Below are 19,296 nucleotides of genomic sequence, written 5' to 3' on the forward strand. Positions count from 1 at the left end.
ATTTTTGCTTTAACTATCTATGAATACAAATGCTTGAGCTCAGGTCTGACCTCACAGTAATACACCATTATCACCAGCACACCACTAATTCTTTAAAATTTGTACTTGACATGTACTATTCTATGAGTATTTTTCTGTAAAACATTAAGTACTTCCTAGTATTGCTATTTTTTCTACTATTTAAAACACAGCATGAAAAAAAAAATTGCTTCATGCAAAACAGTAGACACAGGTTTCCTTCCAGGGTATTCATTACTAGATTCACTTGGACAGAAAAGTTTAAAAGATTAATGTAGAAATCTGAAGTGAAAGTTTTGCTAAACCAAGATAGATACAAGATCCAGCCCACGCCTTCAGTTCCTACAATTCTGCTTAGACAACAACTTTGACCCAAGCAGCTTTAGAAATTTGAGGTCATTTATAGAAGTAGACAGGAATTCTGTTTTTCAGAATTCTTTGAAAATTACACATTTTTAAACTAGCTATGCAAGATTTGAAAAGTAGTTCAGTTGAAGAGTCTAAAGGTAATCGCAGTACTAAAATAACCAATTATTTAAAAATCAACAAATTTTACTTTTGAATGGAAAAGTGAAAAAGCAAAGCAGATCAGAATAAGAATTAACATGAAACCTAAATTAGATCTAGAGCCACACATAAAAGAGTAGAATATATACTTAAAATGTAATATTTAAATTTTTGCAGTCAACTTCCTTGAAATTCTATATTTTGTAATTCTGCATAATTTCCACTGCACATTTCTCTAGGTGCAAGTTTTCAGGTGTTCCTTCAGCTATGGCAGAATTAATACAACAAGTATTTCCTGCATTCTTTTTTACCCTTCAACTTCAGAGTCCTTGAGAGCACCTGCCTGCAGTGGCACAGGTTTTCCCTGGCACACAGACTTCAGCAGGATGCCATTTTACAGGATGTAAAATTTTTCTCTCTAGGATTCTGAGGTGAATGAGATTTTAACCCTTCATTTTTAAGAGCCTTCCAGTTAGTTGCATATTTTCTGTTCTGATACATCTCCTGAAATCAGTTCTCAAGCACACATTGAAAGGGATGAACATCTTCTGTGACTTCCATGATTTATGCCTGCTACAGCATTTCAACACAAGAAAATTTATAGTGCTTAGAATGTTATAAATTATCAGCAGTAGCCTGAATACTTCCAGAAAAAATGTGGTTTGCCTGTTCCATGTTCTTAATATGCTTTAGCTCAGGAGTTTCCTGTTTGGGGTTTTTTTAAAAAAAATTAATTGTTTGTTATTTTTTAATTTTGCATGTGTAAGATTTTTGCGGAAGGAAGTTAAAAGTTGAACAGCTACATAAACTACATGTTAACTTCAATTATTCTGATACATATTTCAGATCCTGTGTTCCCTGGCTACAAGAAACTACCACAGAACTTCTCTTGGTGTTTGCCTGTGCTAATGCAAATTTTTCGTTCCATTGACAGATAAGACACAACGTCACTTTCTGAAATGCTTTCAATACTAATACAACACAAAGGTAAAGAGATCTCTTGCAAAAGCGATGCACTTTTTCCACATAAAAGACATTGGTTATCTTTTTAGAGTTACAGAACCCAAGAAAAACTGGTACTGCAGGAAGAATTGACTGCAATATAATTTCATTATAAGCACAGTTCTACAAGTATTTCAAAGAATAATTTTCTTGGACACATTGCCAAAGTAGGGAAAGCAGCTGACAGCCTACCTTGCTGTTTTGGTTTGGGTTTTTTTGTCATTGATTTGGGTTTCCATTTATTCAGGTTTGTAAACAAAGAAGGTTTATTGTATCATATATCCCCAGATGTTTGCAAATCCCATTCCATGGGCAGAGTTACCACAGCTTGTATGTCTCTTTAAATTGGAGAGACCAAAAGGAAAACTATTTTTCTAAGTATTAGGAGCACTGTACAAAACAGATGATGTTATTCTTTTGCTTTTTTAATACATCTTTCACACACAGACAATAGACTCCACTTGTCACACTTACTTAGTGATTTAAAAAATAAATTTCCAAGCCTAGGCATTCCACCGTTTAAAAGACTTTAATAATGCTGATTTTATTTGCCTTCAAGTATGGGCAATCATTGATAATTTTTAAGGTTTGTGTTCAACAACATTGCCTTTCCAAAACAAATACATTAAACCCACACAGAATAGTGTTGCCTCACCGAAAGACAAATTAGAAAGAAAACAAAAACTTTATACTGTTACATCTACAGAGAGCAATAAAACCTAATTCTTGCCATCATTACTGCATCCTCCTCTAGAAGCTTAGCCATGTGATGAGTTAGCATGAGACATCTGTAAATACTTTATTCTCCTTAGCTCCACATTTCTTCTTCCATTTCTTAAATATTAGGGCTATTTAAGAAGCAATAAACTGGCACATAAACCCTTGACAAAAGCTCTTTAACAGAAGTCTTGCAAAGGGTTTATGTGTATAGCTTTATTGTACACTTGAACAGTAACACACCTTAGAAGCTTTTTTTCAGATCTGAAGCAAAAAATGAAACCTACTAGGTTTAATTAAAGAAATTTTCACTAGGCAAAGACCAAACCCAGGGAAACAAACAAACAATTATTATGACAACAAATTTCTCAGCACGATCTGCATATCTTCTCTTTGTCAGCTGCCTAATTTAGTATATAAAAAAAGCACAACTTCTTGGTCAATAAGATGGTGCAAGCCTCAAAAACAGAGGATGTTTTATCAGTATAGCATGCTAGGTTTCTAAAGCTATTTTATCATACAGTAACCATGATCTTTTTCATAAACTGGAGAGCTATTAATAGGCAATAATTTTTATTTGAGCAACATTATGCTTCCCTAAATTCTTGTATCATTCTTCCACATTCAGCTACACACTTCCCAAAACATTCTGAAAACAGAGTGTACTGAAGACATTAAAGGCTTCTGGAGATGACACAACCCTTGTCACAAATTATGAGCCCATTCCACATATCTTGCCCTTGGGGGCTGTAAAGCTGTGGGATGCAAATTGAGACTATTGACTCTAAGGTAGGTCCCACATCCAGTGTAATCAGGCTGGCTAAAGAGAAATTGGAGAGTTTGCAAAACTAACTAAAATTACTCAGAATTATCTTGCCTCATTCTTCTCCTGTGTACAAGACAAGCATAACACAGACCCTTCTCAGAGTTAACACAGAAAACCCTTAACCTTTACTAAAGGTATTTTAAGCCTGTCCACCTCACTTCTGAAAATAAGATGAATCAAAAAACTAAAGATGCACACTCCTCAAGCAAATGCCCACCACTGCAAGCTGGTGGCCAAAAGGGCCTTATCCTGCTAACCCATGGATAACCCACACACAAAGCATCTGCAGGTTACCTCAGCAAAAACAAATAAACAATCTCCAAGCAAAAAAAGGTACAGGACAGGCAATTTACTGGTGTCTAAATATCAATCCACATTTTGGGCATACCACTATAAGAGAAGACTTCCTTCCCAAATACCTTTTATTACAAAACTTGTGGTTAGGAATAGTCTTCCAAATTATCAAATCAGAACCAGGTGTAAACTTAAAGCTAGGTGAAGCTCCACAACAAATTTCCATACTCCTGGGTTCCTTTGAAACCAAACAAGGTAAAGCCTCATTATCATAAAGGCCTTTATTATCTACTTTAGATTTTTTTCTTCCTAGAAATGATTAAACAATGCAGAAAATAAGGGACTAGAAATGTCTTTATGTAGAAACACAAATAACTTACTGGGTGGGTCACATTTCATACTGTGAATTCTCCTGTTCCGAGACAAGGATATTGCTGTAGGTGAAGTGTTATAAACTGCCATTCCAGACTCCTTTCAGAAAGAACAAAGAAATCAGCAGCTATAAAAAAGACACTTAAAATTCTCTTCTGTCTGTCAGTAAATTCACCATTTTTAGCAAGATCATTGCTTTGTATTGGCTTACTATAAAGTTCTCAAAAAACACCACTGTAAAGTAAAAAGTATACTCTACTCAAGACTCCAATATTTTTCTTCTTCCTTCCTCCTAAACATACTTCTTACTGAAGATTTCTGCTCAATAGGCTAGCCCAGAAAGAAACAAAAAGTTTATTACTACATCTTGAATCCTTGGTGGGACAGCCTAAATCCGGGAGCATTCACTATTATTGGTGGTTGATTTGGTCACCTGTTTGCAGTTATGTGACATTTTGTCTTTGCTGAGCTTTTCCCAGAAAGAGCAGGGAGAAAGCAGAGAGAAAGGTGACTCCCTCTGAGGAGCCACGAACAAGGACTACAAAGCAACCCTTCCTTTTCCCACCCTCGAACAAGGGAGCAGGAACCACACACCCTAATTACATTTCAGCAACGTGCCATGAGTGACACAGTCGAGTTGCCAAGACAAACCACATCCAAAAACCTGAGTGCTGAGCTGTAGTGACCCGATACTGCCAGCTCATTTACCTCTACCGAGAGGCAAAAAGGCTCCCACAAAGCAATTGTTGACCTCAGACCTCAGTTCTTCCTCGAGCAAGGATGCTTTGCACAGCACATAACTTCTTGAACAAGCTAAAGCTCTGGATACAATCACACAATCTTTGCTTGCTGCTCTAACACTAAACTTTCGTTCAGGATTGACAGACCTCGTGGATGGGGTAAAATACATATTCGAGGGCAAGTCCTGAAGAATTACCAAGGGCAGAACAGCCACCCAAAATAGGGACAGTATCACAGCAATGTACAGGTGTATGTACAACCAGAACGCACCGCCAGGCCCCTCAGAGGGCTCTGCCCGGGCAGCGGCGCTGGGAGCCTGGCACCACCTGAACTCATCACCCCACGAGCCCGGGATGCAATGAGGTGGATGCTCTCTCTCCAGGGCCCGGTGGGAAGCTGCCCACCCCAGTATCCCGGTGTTCCCAGCGAGGTGCCGTGCTGCCCGGCCCCGCGGTGCCCGCCGCCCCTCAGCCCGGCCCGGCCCGGCCCGCATCCTCACCTGCGCCGCCGCGGCGAGGCCGCCCCCGCTCCGGGCTCCCGCGGCGCTGCCTCGGCTGAGGGGGAGAAAAGACCATCGTTGGCTCGGCCCGGGCAGTGTGGCACCCACCCAGCCCGGAAAGCGCCCGCTGTGCCCCGGCCGGCTCTTACCTGGGGAGCGGCAGGTCCAGGCCGGCCAGGAGCTGCGCCCGGGCACCCCACGGAGACAGGGCTGGAAGGCGAGGGCAAAAGGCAGGTTAGCGATGGCCCGGGCTGCCCTGTCCACCCTCCCACGCCGTGCCGTGCTGTGCCGTGCTGTGCCCCAGCCAGCGGGACACTCACCTGCGGACAGCCAGGCGCCCAGCAGCGCCCCGAGGAGGAGCCGGGTCTCCATGCGGGCGGCAGCGGCTTCCCGCGGAGCTCCGGCCGCTACCTGCACCCCGAGCTCATCCCGCCCTCCCGGGCGGGGCGGCCGGGGGGTTTATCCGCCGCCCGCCCCGGCCCAGCCCGGCCCTGCCCTGCCCGGACACCGCCCCTCGCCCGGCCGCGGGTCCGGCCCCGCCGTCGCCTCTGCCTTGCCGTGCCCGGCGCTGACCTCGCCCCCCCAACACACATTCACTTCCATTTGTCTGCTCTCCGCGGTTTTGGGAGGTTCGTGGGCCGGTGTCCCGGCAGCAGCAGCCGGCACCGCCGCTCTAAGCGCCCGCTCCGGGGCCAGCGGGGCCGGGGCTGCTCCCGCAGCTGCTGCGGATGAGCACGGACCGAGCGCGGCCCGCAGCCGCCCGCTCCTGCTGCAGCAAATATCCAACTCGGAGCAAATCCTGTCCGTGCTCAGCACGGAGCAGCGGCCCCACTGAAAGAGGTGTCAGGGCTTGAATAATTTCAGGCGTAAGTGAAACATACACTGAATGCAGCATGCAGCTAACGTGTATGGATGGTTTCCATAGCTTATGGTAACTTGTTTTTACTATAAATTCACACTTTGGAGCTCTCTTTGGAGCCTTTTCTGTGTGTATTCATCCTCTTTTTTCTTTATTTCACTATTTATGATTAAACGTGCTTCCTTCCATTATGTTTTTTTTTCCCTTTTCTCTCCTCCTATCACTGTTACCTTTCCTGTTATTTTCCCTCTCCCATCTGCTGCTGTCTCTCTCCCCATCATTCTTCAGGTTTGCATATCTTATGACAGAAGCTTTAGAAGCTGCCCATACCAGGTGAGAAACTGTCTCAGATAAAAAGGGGCCTTTTCTGACTGCTTTGGGAAGTCTGTTAACAGTAAGTCATTAAAAAGATCTCTTTTCTGCCTTTGTAATTTGTCCCTCTGGATTGTGTTTCTTGCATTTCATTTCTAATGAAATGATGGAAAACTAGTGATGTTTTCACTGAGAATTCTGTTCTCACCTGTAAGTGTTGGAGGGAGAATGTGCTTGAGAGAAAAAAAAGTGAGAAATAAAGATAGCCTTTAACTTTGACACAGCCTTTTCCAAATAACCCCAAACAAATTTTTAGAACTATGTGCTAGCCTCAGCCTATACCCGCTCTGAGTGCAGCATGTGCTTGGCTTTGGTGCACTTTCACTGATCCAAGTTACATTAATGGAAGTAGAGAAAGAAGATAAAAGCAACAGGAATCAGGTTACACAACACACACTCTAATGTATTTCTTTGCCTACTAAATGAGCTGCTCACTTTGTTCATTTTTTCTTTGTACCACAGGTAGCAAACAAGAATTGAAGCTAATTTAGAACCAATTTAGATGCAATTTGATTTCTTCCTAGGAAAGATTTCATTATCTAAAAATACTAAACAGTCATAATTGTACCATCTTTTAATATGTGGTGCATTTGAAGCAATGAAAACTTCAGAACCATCTCATAAATGTATTGATGGTTATCCAGCTTCCAGTTTGGGAGCAGGAGTTAGCTTTGTGGATTTGTTTGCTTTGTATTTCAGCACAGTAGAGCACAGGAATTAATGTAACAGCAGAATAACAGCCCACCAAGTTTGTCATCCTGCACAGTGTTCTTGACATGATTTGGAGCAGTTTTCACATCACCAAGAGATGTTCCACAATTCTTCACTACATGAAGGAGTTTCTGACTCCTGAGAAGTTTATCTGTATCATAAAACCAGTTACTTTCTTTCAAATGTACATAACTTTGAGCTTGGATAAGATCAATTCCTGTAAAGGCTTCTAGAAATGTTTGATAGATAATAAATAATTGTTCTAGATTATATGTAAATTTAAAGACACAACATGGATGGGTTCTAATGCATGCTTTCAATTTTTTGTGTTTCCTTCTTTCTCTTTTCAAATACAAGACAGTTTTGTTTTGCATGTGCATGGAAGAAAATCTGTATCTGTGTGTTTAATTCTATATCTGTGTGGAGAAACTAGCTTTTTAGTATTGTGTCGTACTGGAACTTAGGTAAAAGTGATTTATGTATTAATAGCTGTAATTTTAAGAGAAAACTGTTTTCTGAAAATTACTGTATTTATTTGTATACAGGCTTAATATGCACTCCTCTCATATTCCTGACACCTGACATGAGAAATGGGTAGTGTACATACAGCTGAAATGTTCCAATACAGCAAAACCATCTGAAAGGGCTAAGAGCAATTTCTAATGAGCCAGTGTAGCTTACACAAGTTATAACACAGAAATAATAAAATAGAACACAGGGGCTTCCACAGTATGGATTTTTTTTTAATCATGTTTTTATCTGTATTCATACAAGTTTCCACTCGGTTGGAAGGAAGAGAGGTAAGTTACCTGTCCTTAAGAAACCCTTCTCTCTCTGGAGTTACGTGGTTAAAGGTGATTCTGCGTGGAGACCAAGAGACTTGGGTGAGCAGGTGTCCTTCCCTCACTACCCTACAGACTGAGGAAATCTGTGATCTTGAACCACAGCAGGGAAAGCGGGAGAAGAACCAGCTCAAGACAAAATAGTATGAAAGAGATTAGTCCAAAATAGGTTTCTTTTCAGGTGCTCTGAGCTTGATTCTTCTGCAGTTACTCACAGCAGCCACGTCAGAGGCTCTATTTGTAAGCAACAACATTGTGGGAAAGGCTGGGGAAAGTCTGATTTCGACAATGAGGCATTAGCTTCACTCTGCTTACTTAAAAATAAAGGAGTTGAGATTACTTGCCGTACAAAAATTTATTGAAGCAATATTTTTCTGTTTGTTTGGGCTCAGATTGTTTTTTGTTTGGTTATTTTGTTTTTAACCCAGGTGTTACTATGCTTTAAAGTTCACAGCTTCGTGCTTTCCTTAACTTTTAGTGTTACTGACAGGCACGCATACCTAGAAATACAGGAGAGAAATTGCTATGGGAGCCGAGTCCCGTTTGAGGAGAGCCAGTTGCACAAACCAGCCCAGTGAGAAGCCCGGGTAGCACACGGCGGGGCAGGCGCCGTGTATGGATGGATGCTTATTTTCCTTTTCCTTTCTCGGCCGTTCCGGCCGCAAGCCCAGGGCGGGTAGCGGTGCCCGGCTGCTCGTCCCTTGCCATGCCGGGGCTGCCGGAGGCGGCGGGCGCGCCTCTCACCGCCCCGGGGCGCGGCCTCGCCCGCGCAGCCGCCCCGCACCGCACCGCACCGCACCGCACCCGCGCAGCGCCCGCACCGCAGCCGCGCCATGGAGCGCCGCGTCGCCCGGGAGTTCCGGCACAAGGTGAGGCGGCGGGGACGGCCGGGGCCGCCTCCCCGGCTGCAGCGGAGGCTGCGGGCGGCACAGCCCCCTGGCCGGGCACGGCTGTGCCCCGGAGAGCCGCGGGGCAGGGAGGGAGAAGCTCGGGGACTTTGCACTGCCCTGCCACCGGCGCGGGTGGCAGCCTGCCGGGACGGGCTGGGTGTTAAAGCCTTTGGAGAGGGAGCGAAGAGGAACGTTCCGCAGTGCACGAGCGTTTTCAGGGCTTGGGACAGTTTATTTTTGTTGAATGTCCCGGTGGAGCCGGTGCTGCTCGGGGCAGGTGCCCGCTCAGCCCTGCGCGCTCCCGGCGGGGCTCGGCCCGCTCTGCTCCACCTTAACATTCCCCGGCGCAGCTGAGCGCTCATGTGCGAACGCACTTGATGCATGGAGCGGCTCGGGCTGCCTGGCACCGTCGTTTTGTCATTTATCCGGTTAAATAAGTGCTCGGCAGAGCGCAAAATTGTATGAGCGAAGAACGCTCGAAAAGCTCTAATTAAGGGAAGGAGGAAAATAGTTTACATGTGTAAAAGATGTTTTTGCCAAGCCGTTTAGGACTCTCTCAGATTAAGGTTTTCTGTAGTGTTTTGTGGGGGGTTGTTTTGTTTTGTGAAGGAAGTTGTGGTTGATTTGATTTGGTTTTTTGTTTGTTTTTTGGGTTTTTTTTAATCTGCTAGAACACACAATTTCCACAAAGTAATGTAATGCTTTATAGAAGTATCTGCCACCTGGTAACAAACACATTAACCAAGACATTATTAGGATGAATTAGAGGAACTTCAAAAACACTTCTGTATGTCAAATTGGAGTTCAAGAACATTAAGGACCTGGATATTCCATAATGATGACTGCAGCCATCTAGCACATTGTTTCTGCCTTGCTCCCTATTACTGTATAACTCAGCAGTGGGTTGTGCAACGTTTCTGTAAAGACTCTGGCTTCTAGGTGGGTGGTTACTGTCTTGAACTTTAAACCTTCTCCCTTTCATTGCTGCTATAATTCATAAATCATTCAAGCCCCACCCCTGATACCGTAACATATTGTCAGTGTTGCTGCAAACAGCTGGTATGCAAATATCAGTGACAGCTTTATCTGAGTTAGAAGATATTGAAACAGGTCTTTTCTTTTTTTTTATTTTGTATCATCCTGCTTCTAGTGACCTCTGTGGCATCCACAGCCTTGGATGTTTACTTTTTCTGTGACATACCAGTGAAGATCCTCACTACAAGATCTAAATTTCCTCAGTTAACAGCAGTTATATTTCTATACTTCTTTCTTTTTTTCTTAGTTTCTATTTTCTTAACAATTTTAATCAGTTTTCCTATCAACCAAGCAGCAATGTAAAATATGTTATATATGCAAAACAGTTTTTCCCCCTTCCTTCAATAGTTTTCAAAAATCTTTGTAGCTTAAATAGGACTTCATACGTTTCTTTGAAATCTGGCAGATTGTTATAGTGCTAACATATTGCATTATTGTAATCTGAACTTTTTCCACACCAAAAAAGTGCTTTTTCCTCCCCACAGCTTCTATTCCACTGAATAAACTTAGGTAGACTTCTTGACAGACTTCATTTTTTTTGTATGTGTATAGGTGCAGATTGTGTGATGACTTTTTATTAATTTATTTGAAAAGCAGTACAATGTATGTAGTGACAAATAGAGCATAAACAACTCTTTGTACTGTAGGATTATCAATGATACAACTTCTATGAAGACTATTTAAATAATCACTGAAGGGTTGAGAGTGGAAGGGACACCTGGAGGTTCTCTTCCCCGTGCTCAGGGCCACCAAGAGCTGATTGTCCAGCGCTGTGTCCAGATGATTTTCTTAAATAGCCTTGGTTTAAAAGGTGTGAAATCACCTATCCCATGACTCTACAGTAATTAGATACTAAAAAGTTACACCATGTCACCACATTTTTTTTTTTTAATAGTGGGGGGGATGATGTTTTAGGATTTATGAAATTAGAGTCAGCTTTTAGAAGCTCATGATAAGTCCAGGTAAAGCATATGTTTTCAGCAAGACTTAACCCCAAGGAGTTAAAGAATTAGGAAAACGGCATGAGATGTAGGTGGCTGTGATGCAGTGATAATTGCTGGAACAGAAGACAGCAGGAGGAGAATGACCCATTAGTAGGGGTGGCCCAGGATGACTAACCCAGCTGTAGCATTCTGAACATATTAGAAATCACCTGGGTGTTGGGTTTTATCAGATGAGAAGGAAGTTGCTGGTTAGGATGAGAAGGGCAGGAGTCAAACACACTGAATATTTTGTCAGAAGAAATAGCAGAATTTTGATGTGCTCTTGCATTTTCTGAGAGGAAATGAGGATGTATCCACCAGCAAATATACCAGGAGAAAAACTGAATTGTTGATTTTTGCTTTCCCTGTCAGGAAAAAGAGATGATGGTTTTACCCTTTGCTGTGTAGGGTTGATGCACTTAAACTTTTAATGTTCTTTGTGGGACACTGCTCATACAGTATCTTAGCTTGCGCTGGGGATTGAGCTCTGTATTTTACCAGTCAGGGAAGTAAAAAAATGGATGCTGGAATTAGTTTGACCTTGAGTTTTATCTTTACAATTAGCCTTGCCTTGAGTCTGTGCAGAGTATTGCTGAAGTTTTGACTGCAAACATTTTATTTCCTTTTAAGACAGACTTTATGCTATGTGTTTTGAAATTCACTGTGAATAAATGGTACTCATTGGTATAACTGTAACGCAATCTTGACCTGCATGTAGCTTTCTGGCCTTTAGGTGTTTTGAAAGTGTCTTTTTCCAGAGGAGACAAGTAACAGAAAACCACCTGAATGCGAAGTCTTGCTGGCTTTAGAGAGCCAGAAGGTACAAGTAATAGAAAACCACTGGTATGTGAAGTCTTGCTGGCTTTAGAGAGCCAAGTGGGACAAAAGGAATATGAAGCATGTATTTAGTTTAGAACATAATACAAACCATTGCAAACCTTGAAAGAAAGGGCCTTTCTTTAAGTATGCAAATTGCTTCTCAGTCTTCACGTCACAGTAATATTACCCTTTAGGTCAGATGTAAATTGTTTTCCTAAACATCAGGCTTGTCCAGATGTAAAACTGACGTGATGTGACCTCTCGCTACAAGTAAGATCAGTGGGGGTCTCACTGTCACCGAGTATAAATTGAACTCCTCATGGAAGAATTCGGGTTTGGTTTTCTTTTGCTTTAATTTACTGTAATTATCCAAGAGCAGGCATAGTAATATGACACTGGTTTAAGTAAAGGTACTATTAGTAGGGGAGGAAAGAATAACTAGCAAGTTCTATCAGTTAAGAGCTGGAGCAAAGAGGAACAGAGGTGTAGCAGTTTGCATAATGCTATAAGTGAGCTCCTGAAATCGGTGGTTTGGACGACAGCACAGAGATTGTATCTCAGCGTGGTGGTTTTATCTGTGACAGCATGTGCTACATTAACGAGTGGCCAAAAAGGTTTCTGAAGACATTTATTCAACAGTACAGTGATTATCAGGTAAGACAAATATGATATTACTGTAACAATACTACTGGTGAAGGGAAATCTAGCATACAGAATATATCAGGATTCACCACCTTGTCTAATTGTTGTCATACTAATTTTAGAAATTCTCATTGTAAATGTGAGGTAATGCTCTGTTGCAAAAACATGTTTATCTTCAAAAAATTATTTTTCCTTGATGAAACTTTTGCTCTACAGCTTAAGAATCTGTGAAAGTCTCTCATGTTCAGCATTTGTGTCTAATAAGTCAGAGATTAACAATGATGTCTTTGGGTTTCCAGGTCAATCTATTAATTGACAATGAAGCAGAGAAGGATTACCTTTATGATGTGCTGCGGATGTACCACCAGTAAGATCTTTATATATTTTGGTGTGGAATTTTACTAATATTTTTTAATTTGAAGAATTAATATTCATTATTTTAGATAGTCATTCTATATGCTACTAGAAAAGTAATTTAAATAAGAGGGTTTTATCCTGTTTAATGAAATCTTGTGGTTTCACAGCATAACCTGCAGGCAAAGAAGGAGCATGTCTGCAATCACTTATAAAGTTACTTTGGTTTTATGACTTGGCAGTTTTTGTAAAAAGTGTAGTGGATTCATATGTGGGGGGTTGTGGGGGGAGGCTCCTGCATGATAAAACTGTTCTTAGGAAACAGGAAGAGAGCATTAATAAAATTCTTTCATATTTCCAAATAGTGCTTATTTGTTTGATACAAAGTTTTCTCTGACGTTTTTCAAAGATTTTTTGCTAACTTTTCAGATAAAAATTTTGCAACTGTCCTTCACAAAGCTGAAAAAATTACTCTTGGAATATGTTTGGTGTGTTTAGTGACTCTGGCTTACTATAACACAACAGTAAAAAATTGGAAAGGTGATAGGCCTATTAGCAACCCTTTTGCTGAACTGATTTAAACCACAGTTGCCTCAGACTTGTTTCGTTGCAAATGACATCAGCCTATGATCCATTGTTTTTCAGAGAAGATGAGGATATATTTTCCAGTAATCATAGACAAGTGGCTCTCATAGACATTGTTTCCATTCATATTGTAATTAAAAGCTTCTCAGCTGAGTGAAATGTATATGTTTCCATCTGATGTTTGTAGTTATGGGGGTATTCAGGTGGGTATCTTATTCAGTTTCACTCAGGTCTGTCTAATTGCTTTTCCATTCATAAAGACTGTTGTTTGGAAAGCCAGTTGGTTCAGCAGATCTGAATTATTTAAAATCTTCTTGCAGTTACAAAATTAACAATGCATATGGCAACTTTTCTTCCATGTCCACAATTGCAAAAACTTGGGCAAAATTTTCCATATCTCTGTGAACATATAGTGATGATGTATCACTCCCTGGGAATACATTATGAAATATCCCAGGGCAAAAATATGTGCAATTGTTGTTGGAGTTAGTACTTAATTTCTGCTTCACTGTGAATAGTATTTCCAGAAGTATCTGACCTCTAATCCCATACAGGTATTCCTGATCTGTATTTTCAATGCCCATGCCTTAGAAATATTGCATCCCAGGAAATGTAAATTGAAAGAAAAGGAACCATAAATAATACACAAAAAGTTTAACTGAATATTTTATAGGAATAGCTCCACTGAACCTTAGCTATTCCTCCACTCCTGCAGCTGTACAACAAAGCATATTTTGTAGACTGTAACCATCTCAGTGCTGACAATTTCAGGAAGACCACTTTGCCTTGCTCTCATGTAAGATGTTCACAACAGTTTAACTTCTGTGGATTTTGTGGATTAGTTAATCAGCCTTCAAATTTGATTTTGAACAAAAATTGGAAGTTAAACAGTCTTTGCTCTAGCTGCTGAATATTGTGATTTTTTTTTCCCCCCCTGGATTGAAACAATTTGTCAGTCCCCTAAGTTCAGGAAAGGAAGGAGCATGTAGCCTATGTTTACTTACAAGGATCCCTAACTAGTAAGGAAACAAAAATCCATTAGTCAGGTATGTGTAATCTGGAAAGTTATTTTCAAATAGTTCATAAATCTTGTGGGTAGTCTGAGAATGAAATTGGAGATGTCATCTATAAACGTGATGTGCATGACCTTAAATGATCAAGTGAAAGATCAATAGAAGCCTTCACATGTTTTGAAGCAAGTATTCTTTATTTACAGAAGGTTTGCTTTCTCAGGGGCTATTTTGCTTTCATCAAACCAGTATCTACATAAGTATTTCTTATGGTAGCTCAAAATGACATGCAAAATATTGAAGCCATGTACACAACAATTTATAAAATCAAAGCTTTTTGTTGGTGTGTTGTTTACCTGTGTTTGTTTTGTCACTGTGTTTTTGCAGGTCTATGAATCTCCCAGTGCTTGTGGGGGACCTAAAACTCGTGATTAATGAACCAAGCAGGTTGCCTCTGTTTGATGCTATCCGCCCACTCATCCCATTAAAACACCAGGTGGAATATGATCAGCTTACACCCAAACGATCACGGTACGACAATGCAGAACAACAACCAAACAATGCAGATAACTTAAATAAAAACTTAAAATAACCTAAATAAAAAATAGGGTAGGAAATACTGTTTTGAGGTAAATTAAGAGTAAAATATTGTTCACCTGTGTAGAGTTGGGCAGTTTTTACTTTTGCTGCATTTGGTAGCAGTACAGCCACCTGTACTGTACTTAAATTGTTTGCCAATTGGTTTAATCTAGTAAAAGCAGGGTAAAGGAGTCAAAAACAATATTTTCTCATTTTTCATGAATTTAATAATAATAAAAAAAATCTCATCGCTCTAACACTAAAAGCAGTTTCAGTGATTTCAAATATTTTCATATGAATTAACTTGATGGTTTTAGTTAACACACATCCTTCCAAACCTCAGTAAACTTGCTTTTTTATGCCTAAATTATAAAAGAGAAAAATAATGTCTAACTTTCATATGAAACACAATTGAGACAAGGTGTTATGCAGCTGAACACTGAAGTGTTTTCCATTTTTGCAGAAAGCTGAAAGAGGTGAGATTGGATCGATTGAATGCTGAAGGGCTTGGATTAAGTGTAAGAGGTGGAGTGGAATTCAGCTGTGGCCTCTTCATCTCCCAGTTAGTTAAAGGAGGACAGGCAGACAATGCTGGACTTCAGGTAAGAAAATTCTATTAATGTTAGGTGCTAAGGGTTGTTCTTTAACATTTAGAAATTGATTTTGTGAAGATGCTCTTTGTTGCCTCTAACAGAATTCCTAAGATATGTAAAGTAATGCCATGGTAAATACCATTATACCAGTGGTGAATCAAGTAATTAAAAATGTTAATTTTGCTGGTTTTAATGATATGTAAGCCTTTTTTTTCCTTGTTTGGGATATGCTAATTTTTGAAGGTTAAATGTTTTTCTGGAATGCTTATACTTCATGAGTAGCAACAGTTATATGTAAGCAGATGGAAAGAAAGATTTCTAGACTGTGGAAGAATGCTTTAAGTTGCTAAGTTCTGATTAAATGTAGAATAGAACATATAAATACTAAAAGTGTTAATTCCGTCTTGCATAGATATCATTTGTGTAATGAAATGTTTACTTGAACTTTATGTATTAATTGTGGGGGTTTTGGTTTATGCAGTAAAAGAAAGAACGCATTTTTTACTATTCCCAGTGTCCTCTGCAATGCATAGAATTGCACTTCCTGTGATTGAATTTTGGATACGTGAATTTGCCAATAAGGTTGGCAAAAATAATTATGTGTAAAAATTGCATTAATGAAGTTTTGGGTGTTTGATTTCTTTTTGAATGTGGTATTGCTTAGGGAAGAGAGAAGCAAGAAATTGCTATGCCAAATGTCTGCATCTTTCTATCAGACTTTGATAAGGTGTATTGAAGGTCTGAATTTCTGACTGGAAAGGGTAATGTAATATAATACATTTAATATGCCTGGCTACTTTTGTTCAGTCTGTTTAACACTAGTCTAAAATATATTAGACTAGCACGGTTCATTACAGTGTTTAATTAAGCTAGCATGTTTTTGTAGATATGCTTCAGTATTACCTCACAAATCTCTTAGATGAAAAAATAAAAATAAATATCTGTCAACAAGGCAGTTGAAGTTAGGTTTCCGTGTTTGTGTCACTCATGATGAGAGCTTTCTAAAATTTAAACTGTTCCTCTTTCTGTTTGCACGTTTGTGCATGCCCTTCTGTTTGTGCATGCATTCATACCGATATATCCCATCCAGAATTTGAATTAGTTCCATCTTCTGTCAGCCTGCTCTGCACAGGTGCAGGACTGGCATGCATGACAGGTGTATCCAGGGGGATGCTTTGGAAACTCCTTGGAAAAAAACCACAAGTCTGTGTGTAGTTAGAACTGAGAGGGTGTTATAGCTCAGCACATATCTTGTGCTCTGTGTGTTGTCAGCCTAATTTTAGCATGGAATTTGCCAATGGGCAACTACAGAAAAGGACATTGATGCACCCTCTTAGTTTGCACTACAAAATTTCATGTACATCATCTTCTTCTGCATTACACAGCAAGAAGGGGAAGTGTAGACAAGGGCGTTGTTCCTGGGCTGTGGTGAGCTCAATAGGAGAGATTCCCTCTGCTTCCTTCCTCAACTGCTAGAAACTTGAGAAAAAGATCAAGACCAGTCACTTATATGGCTTTTGTAAACATCTGGAAAATATTGAAAGCCACTAATGATGCTGATCAGTAAAGAACTTACTAGCCACTGCCTTAAATTGCCATTCTAATGCATTGATGTGAATGCTCTGTTGCAGCTCTGCTTCTCTGCTTGTTTCAGACTAACGTTTAGACACGATCACTGGATAAGGAGTGATGTTCAGCTGTTGTGCTCTAATTAGGATGTCACTTTTCCTGCTTTCTCTGTAGACAAAAAGGCCCTATGGCTTTCTGTGACCAAGGTCATTGTTGGACATGTTGGTGACAGTGAGGGGGATTGTAAAGGATCTTTGGACTGGAGTGTGCAAATGATTGTAACTGAGAACATTGTTAGGGTGTAGCTGACAAAGTAGGGACAATAAGGGGAAAGAATGCTTGAGACTGATTCTGAATTTGTTAGGGTTAGATTGTATGAATTCATATGGGCAGATGGTGTTTTGCAGCTCCCGTAACTGCCTGGCTTCTGGTTTTTGATATGTGGTGTTAAAGCTCAGGCTAAAGTGCCCGAATAATAGGTGGCACTAGGCACTTTCTGAACCTCACTGAATAACAAGACCTGACAGGCAGCCCATTGTTCTAAATTGCTGTCTCTCAGTAAAGCCAACTGCTTCTGAAATTTCACCCACCTGATTTATTTAACAAAATCTCTACACATTTTCAATCCCCCAGAAATGCAGTCTGAGAAAGGTGTAATGATTTTCTATTATCCCATCAGTTTTACATCCTGCTGTTTTAAAATTTCCAGTTCAAATTGAACGTTTTCTCCTTGAGGTACTTCCCAAGTTACATTAAAATGACCAAATAATAATGAAGGTTCTCTGTGGTACTTGTAGGTTTGACTTTTTTAACTACAGTTTTTCTAAAAGGCACAAGTGTTTTGTCCTTCCATTAAGAAATGGGCTTCATCTCTTTCCCCACTCCCACCCCACCTGCTTTTTGATACTTGTGTGTGAGGATTCTGCTGAATACAAAGAGATTGGTGTGAATGATGAAAGTGGAAGCAGTATACAAAATGGGAAATTTGAAACAGTTGATCTTATTATATGAAGCCCTTCAATTTCCTAGAAGCACTAAATATTATATTTCTCATGTTAAAAGTTAGAAATAATAGGCATTTTACTTGAGAAAAGTTAGGTTTGCATCTTTTTTCTAAAAAGTCTGTCATCTCTCTGTTGGATAGGGAAAGGGGAAACTGTGATATAATACCAAAATAATTGTTACTATTCTACTCTGCTCAGTCCCACAGACTTTTATCTCTACAGCACTGATTCATTAGCTTGGTATACAGTGATACCTGTACAAAAGTAACAAAATACATGAAAACAGCTATTAATTACCCCAATATTAGATACCATTGTTCAGGAAAAGCTGTTCAAGTATCCTAAAGAGAAGCAGTTTGCTGTATGCCTATACATCTGTACTTCAGCCTAGACTGGGTTATTTGTAAAGCAGCCTCAGTCATTACAAATGTCATTGATACATTTGTCAATGATACAAATGTCAGTGATACAAATGTCATTAGGTTGAGTGAAGAGTGTTGAGTTTCAGAAATAAGATGACAGTCTAGTAAAGGAGAGTGTTAAATATATCTGTATGGGAAAAGCTCATTCCCATTCTGGAGGGAAAAGAAAATATGCTCTTGTGTGCAGACAATTTTGCAAGTGCCTCTTGGGGAGATGAGAACAGATTTGACTCAGTGAATGCTGACATCCTCAGAACAACGTCAGTTCTGCTGGTACAGAAGCCCCAGGATGGCACTGTCCTTTGCAGCCCTAAAACTGGGAGTTTCTGTGTTAAGGCATTGCAGCCAATAACACCATGATAGGTTACTCTTTTGAAGAATCAGGTTTGTGCAAACCCAAGCTCCATGCTCCATTACAGTCTGCATGATGTGGAAGATGTAAGTAAAGGGGGATCTTGAACTAAAAGAAAACCAAACAAAAAGCCCACCCTCCCCCTTTGCCACACATGTAAAATCAACAGAAAATGGATAGGGTGGATGGACGTGGGCTTGAATATTTGGAACAAGTTAGTGAGTGACAGCAAAAGCTATCAGGGATGTAACTATAAAATGCAGACCTCATCTTCTCTTCTTGTCTGATTCTGTGTTTTTACCACAGGTTGTATGTCCAGCCTTCGTTACTGACCTATTTCTACTGTTACTAAAGATTCTTTTAAAGATCTGACAGTCAGGCTCTTAGGAGTGCAGGCCATTGCCCTGGATGAGATTATTTTAGATGCCCAGCAGAGGGAGTGGATGTCCCACTGGTCAGGGGCTAGGGACCACAGTCCTATTTTGCCTCTGCGAGTGTGCTCCATTCTGCAGGACAGTTTTTCTTGCTTTTGTACCCTTCCGATGCTGTGTTGTGTCAGACAAAAATCCTCAGCTTCAGTGGAAAGTGTGATCATGAGCAACGCTGGTATAGTGCACATGTTAATGTTTTGTGTAGCGTTGCAGAGCATGAGACACTTCCCAGAAGAATTAGAAAAGCTTGTGAAAGAAATAAAGAAGA

The 19,296-nt window shown here is 40.4% G+C and overlaps 2 protein-coding genes and 1 long non-coding RNA gene across 7 annotated transcripts in view; 1 reads left to right on the plus strand and 2 right to left on the minus strand.

Annotated features, from left to right (window-relative positions):
• OTOG (otogelin) overlaps window positions 1-5,183 on the minus strand; it is a 93,308-nt gene extending 88,125 nt beyond the window's left edge. The window contains exons 1-3 of the mRNA XM_064425307.1: window positions 5,126-5,183; window positions 4,977-5,031; window positions 3,745-3,835 (exon numbers count right to left, since the gene is read on the minus strand). Of these exons, the coding sequence (XP_064281377.1) occupies window positions 3,745-3,826 (82 nt within the window). The 5' untranslated portion in view covers window positions 3,827-3,835; window positions 4,977-5,031; window positions 5,126-5,183. The remainder of the gene's footprint in view (window positions 1-3,744; window positions 3,836-4,976; window positions 5,032-5,125) is intronic.
• Window positions 5,184-5,889: 706 nt separating this feature from the next.
• The window catches only part of USH1C (USH1 protein network component harmonin), a 49,450-nt gene continuing 36,043 nt past the window's right edge, over window positions 5,890-19,296 (plus strand). The window contains exons 1-5 of one of the 5 annotated variants that reach the window (XM_064425361.1): window positions 5,890-5,907; window positions 6,124-6,168; window positions 12,429-12,496; window positions 14,466-14,609; window positions 15,121-15,259. In XM_064425361.1, coding sequence (XP_064281431.1) covers window positions 5,905-5,907; window positions 6,124-6,168; window positions 12,429-12,496; window positions 14,466-14,609; window positions 15,121-15,259 — 399 coding nt within the window. In that variant the 5' untranslated portion in view covers window positions 5,890-5,904. Of the gene's footprint in view, window positions 5,908-5,970; window positions 6,169-8,490; window positions 8,630-10,636; window positions 12,142-12,428; window positions 12,497-14,465; window positions 14,610-15,120; window positions 15,260-19,296 lie in introns of those variants that run through there. The other 4 variants (XM_064425360.1, XM_064425358.1, XM_064425362.1 and 1 more) reach the window with 4 other exon arrangements.
• The window catches only part of LOC135303484 (uncharacterized), a 49,812-nt gene continuing 44,772 nt past the window's right edge, over window positions 14,257-19,296 (minus strand). Inside the window, exon 3 of the long non-coding RNA XR_010364956.1 lies at window positions 14,257-16,729. This is a non-coding gene — a long non-coding RNA (uncharacterized LOC135303484). The remainder of the gene's footprint in view (window positions 16,730-19,296) is intronic.

The sequence above is a fragment of the Passer domesticus genome, chromosome 6 (assembly GCF_036417665.1).
Source record: "Passer domesticus isolate bPasDom1 chromosome 6, bPasDom1.hap1, whole genome shotgun sequence".
NCBI classification, from domain to species: domain Eukaryota; kingdom Metazoa; phylum Chordata; class Aves; order Passeriformes; family Passeridae; genus Passer; species Passer domesticus.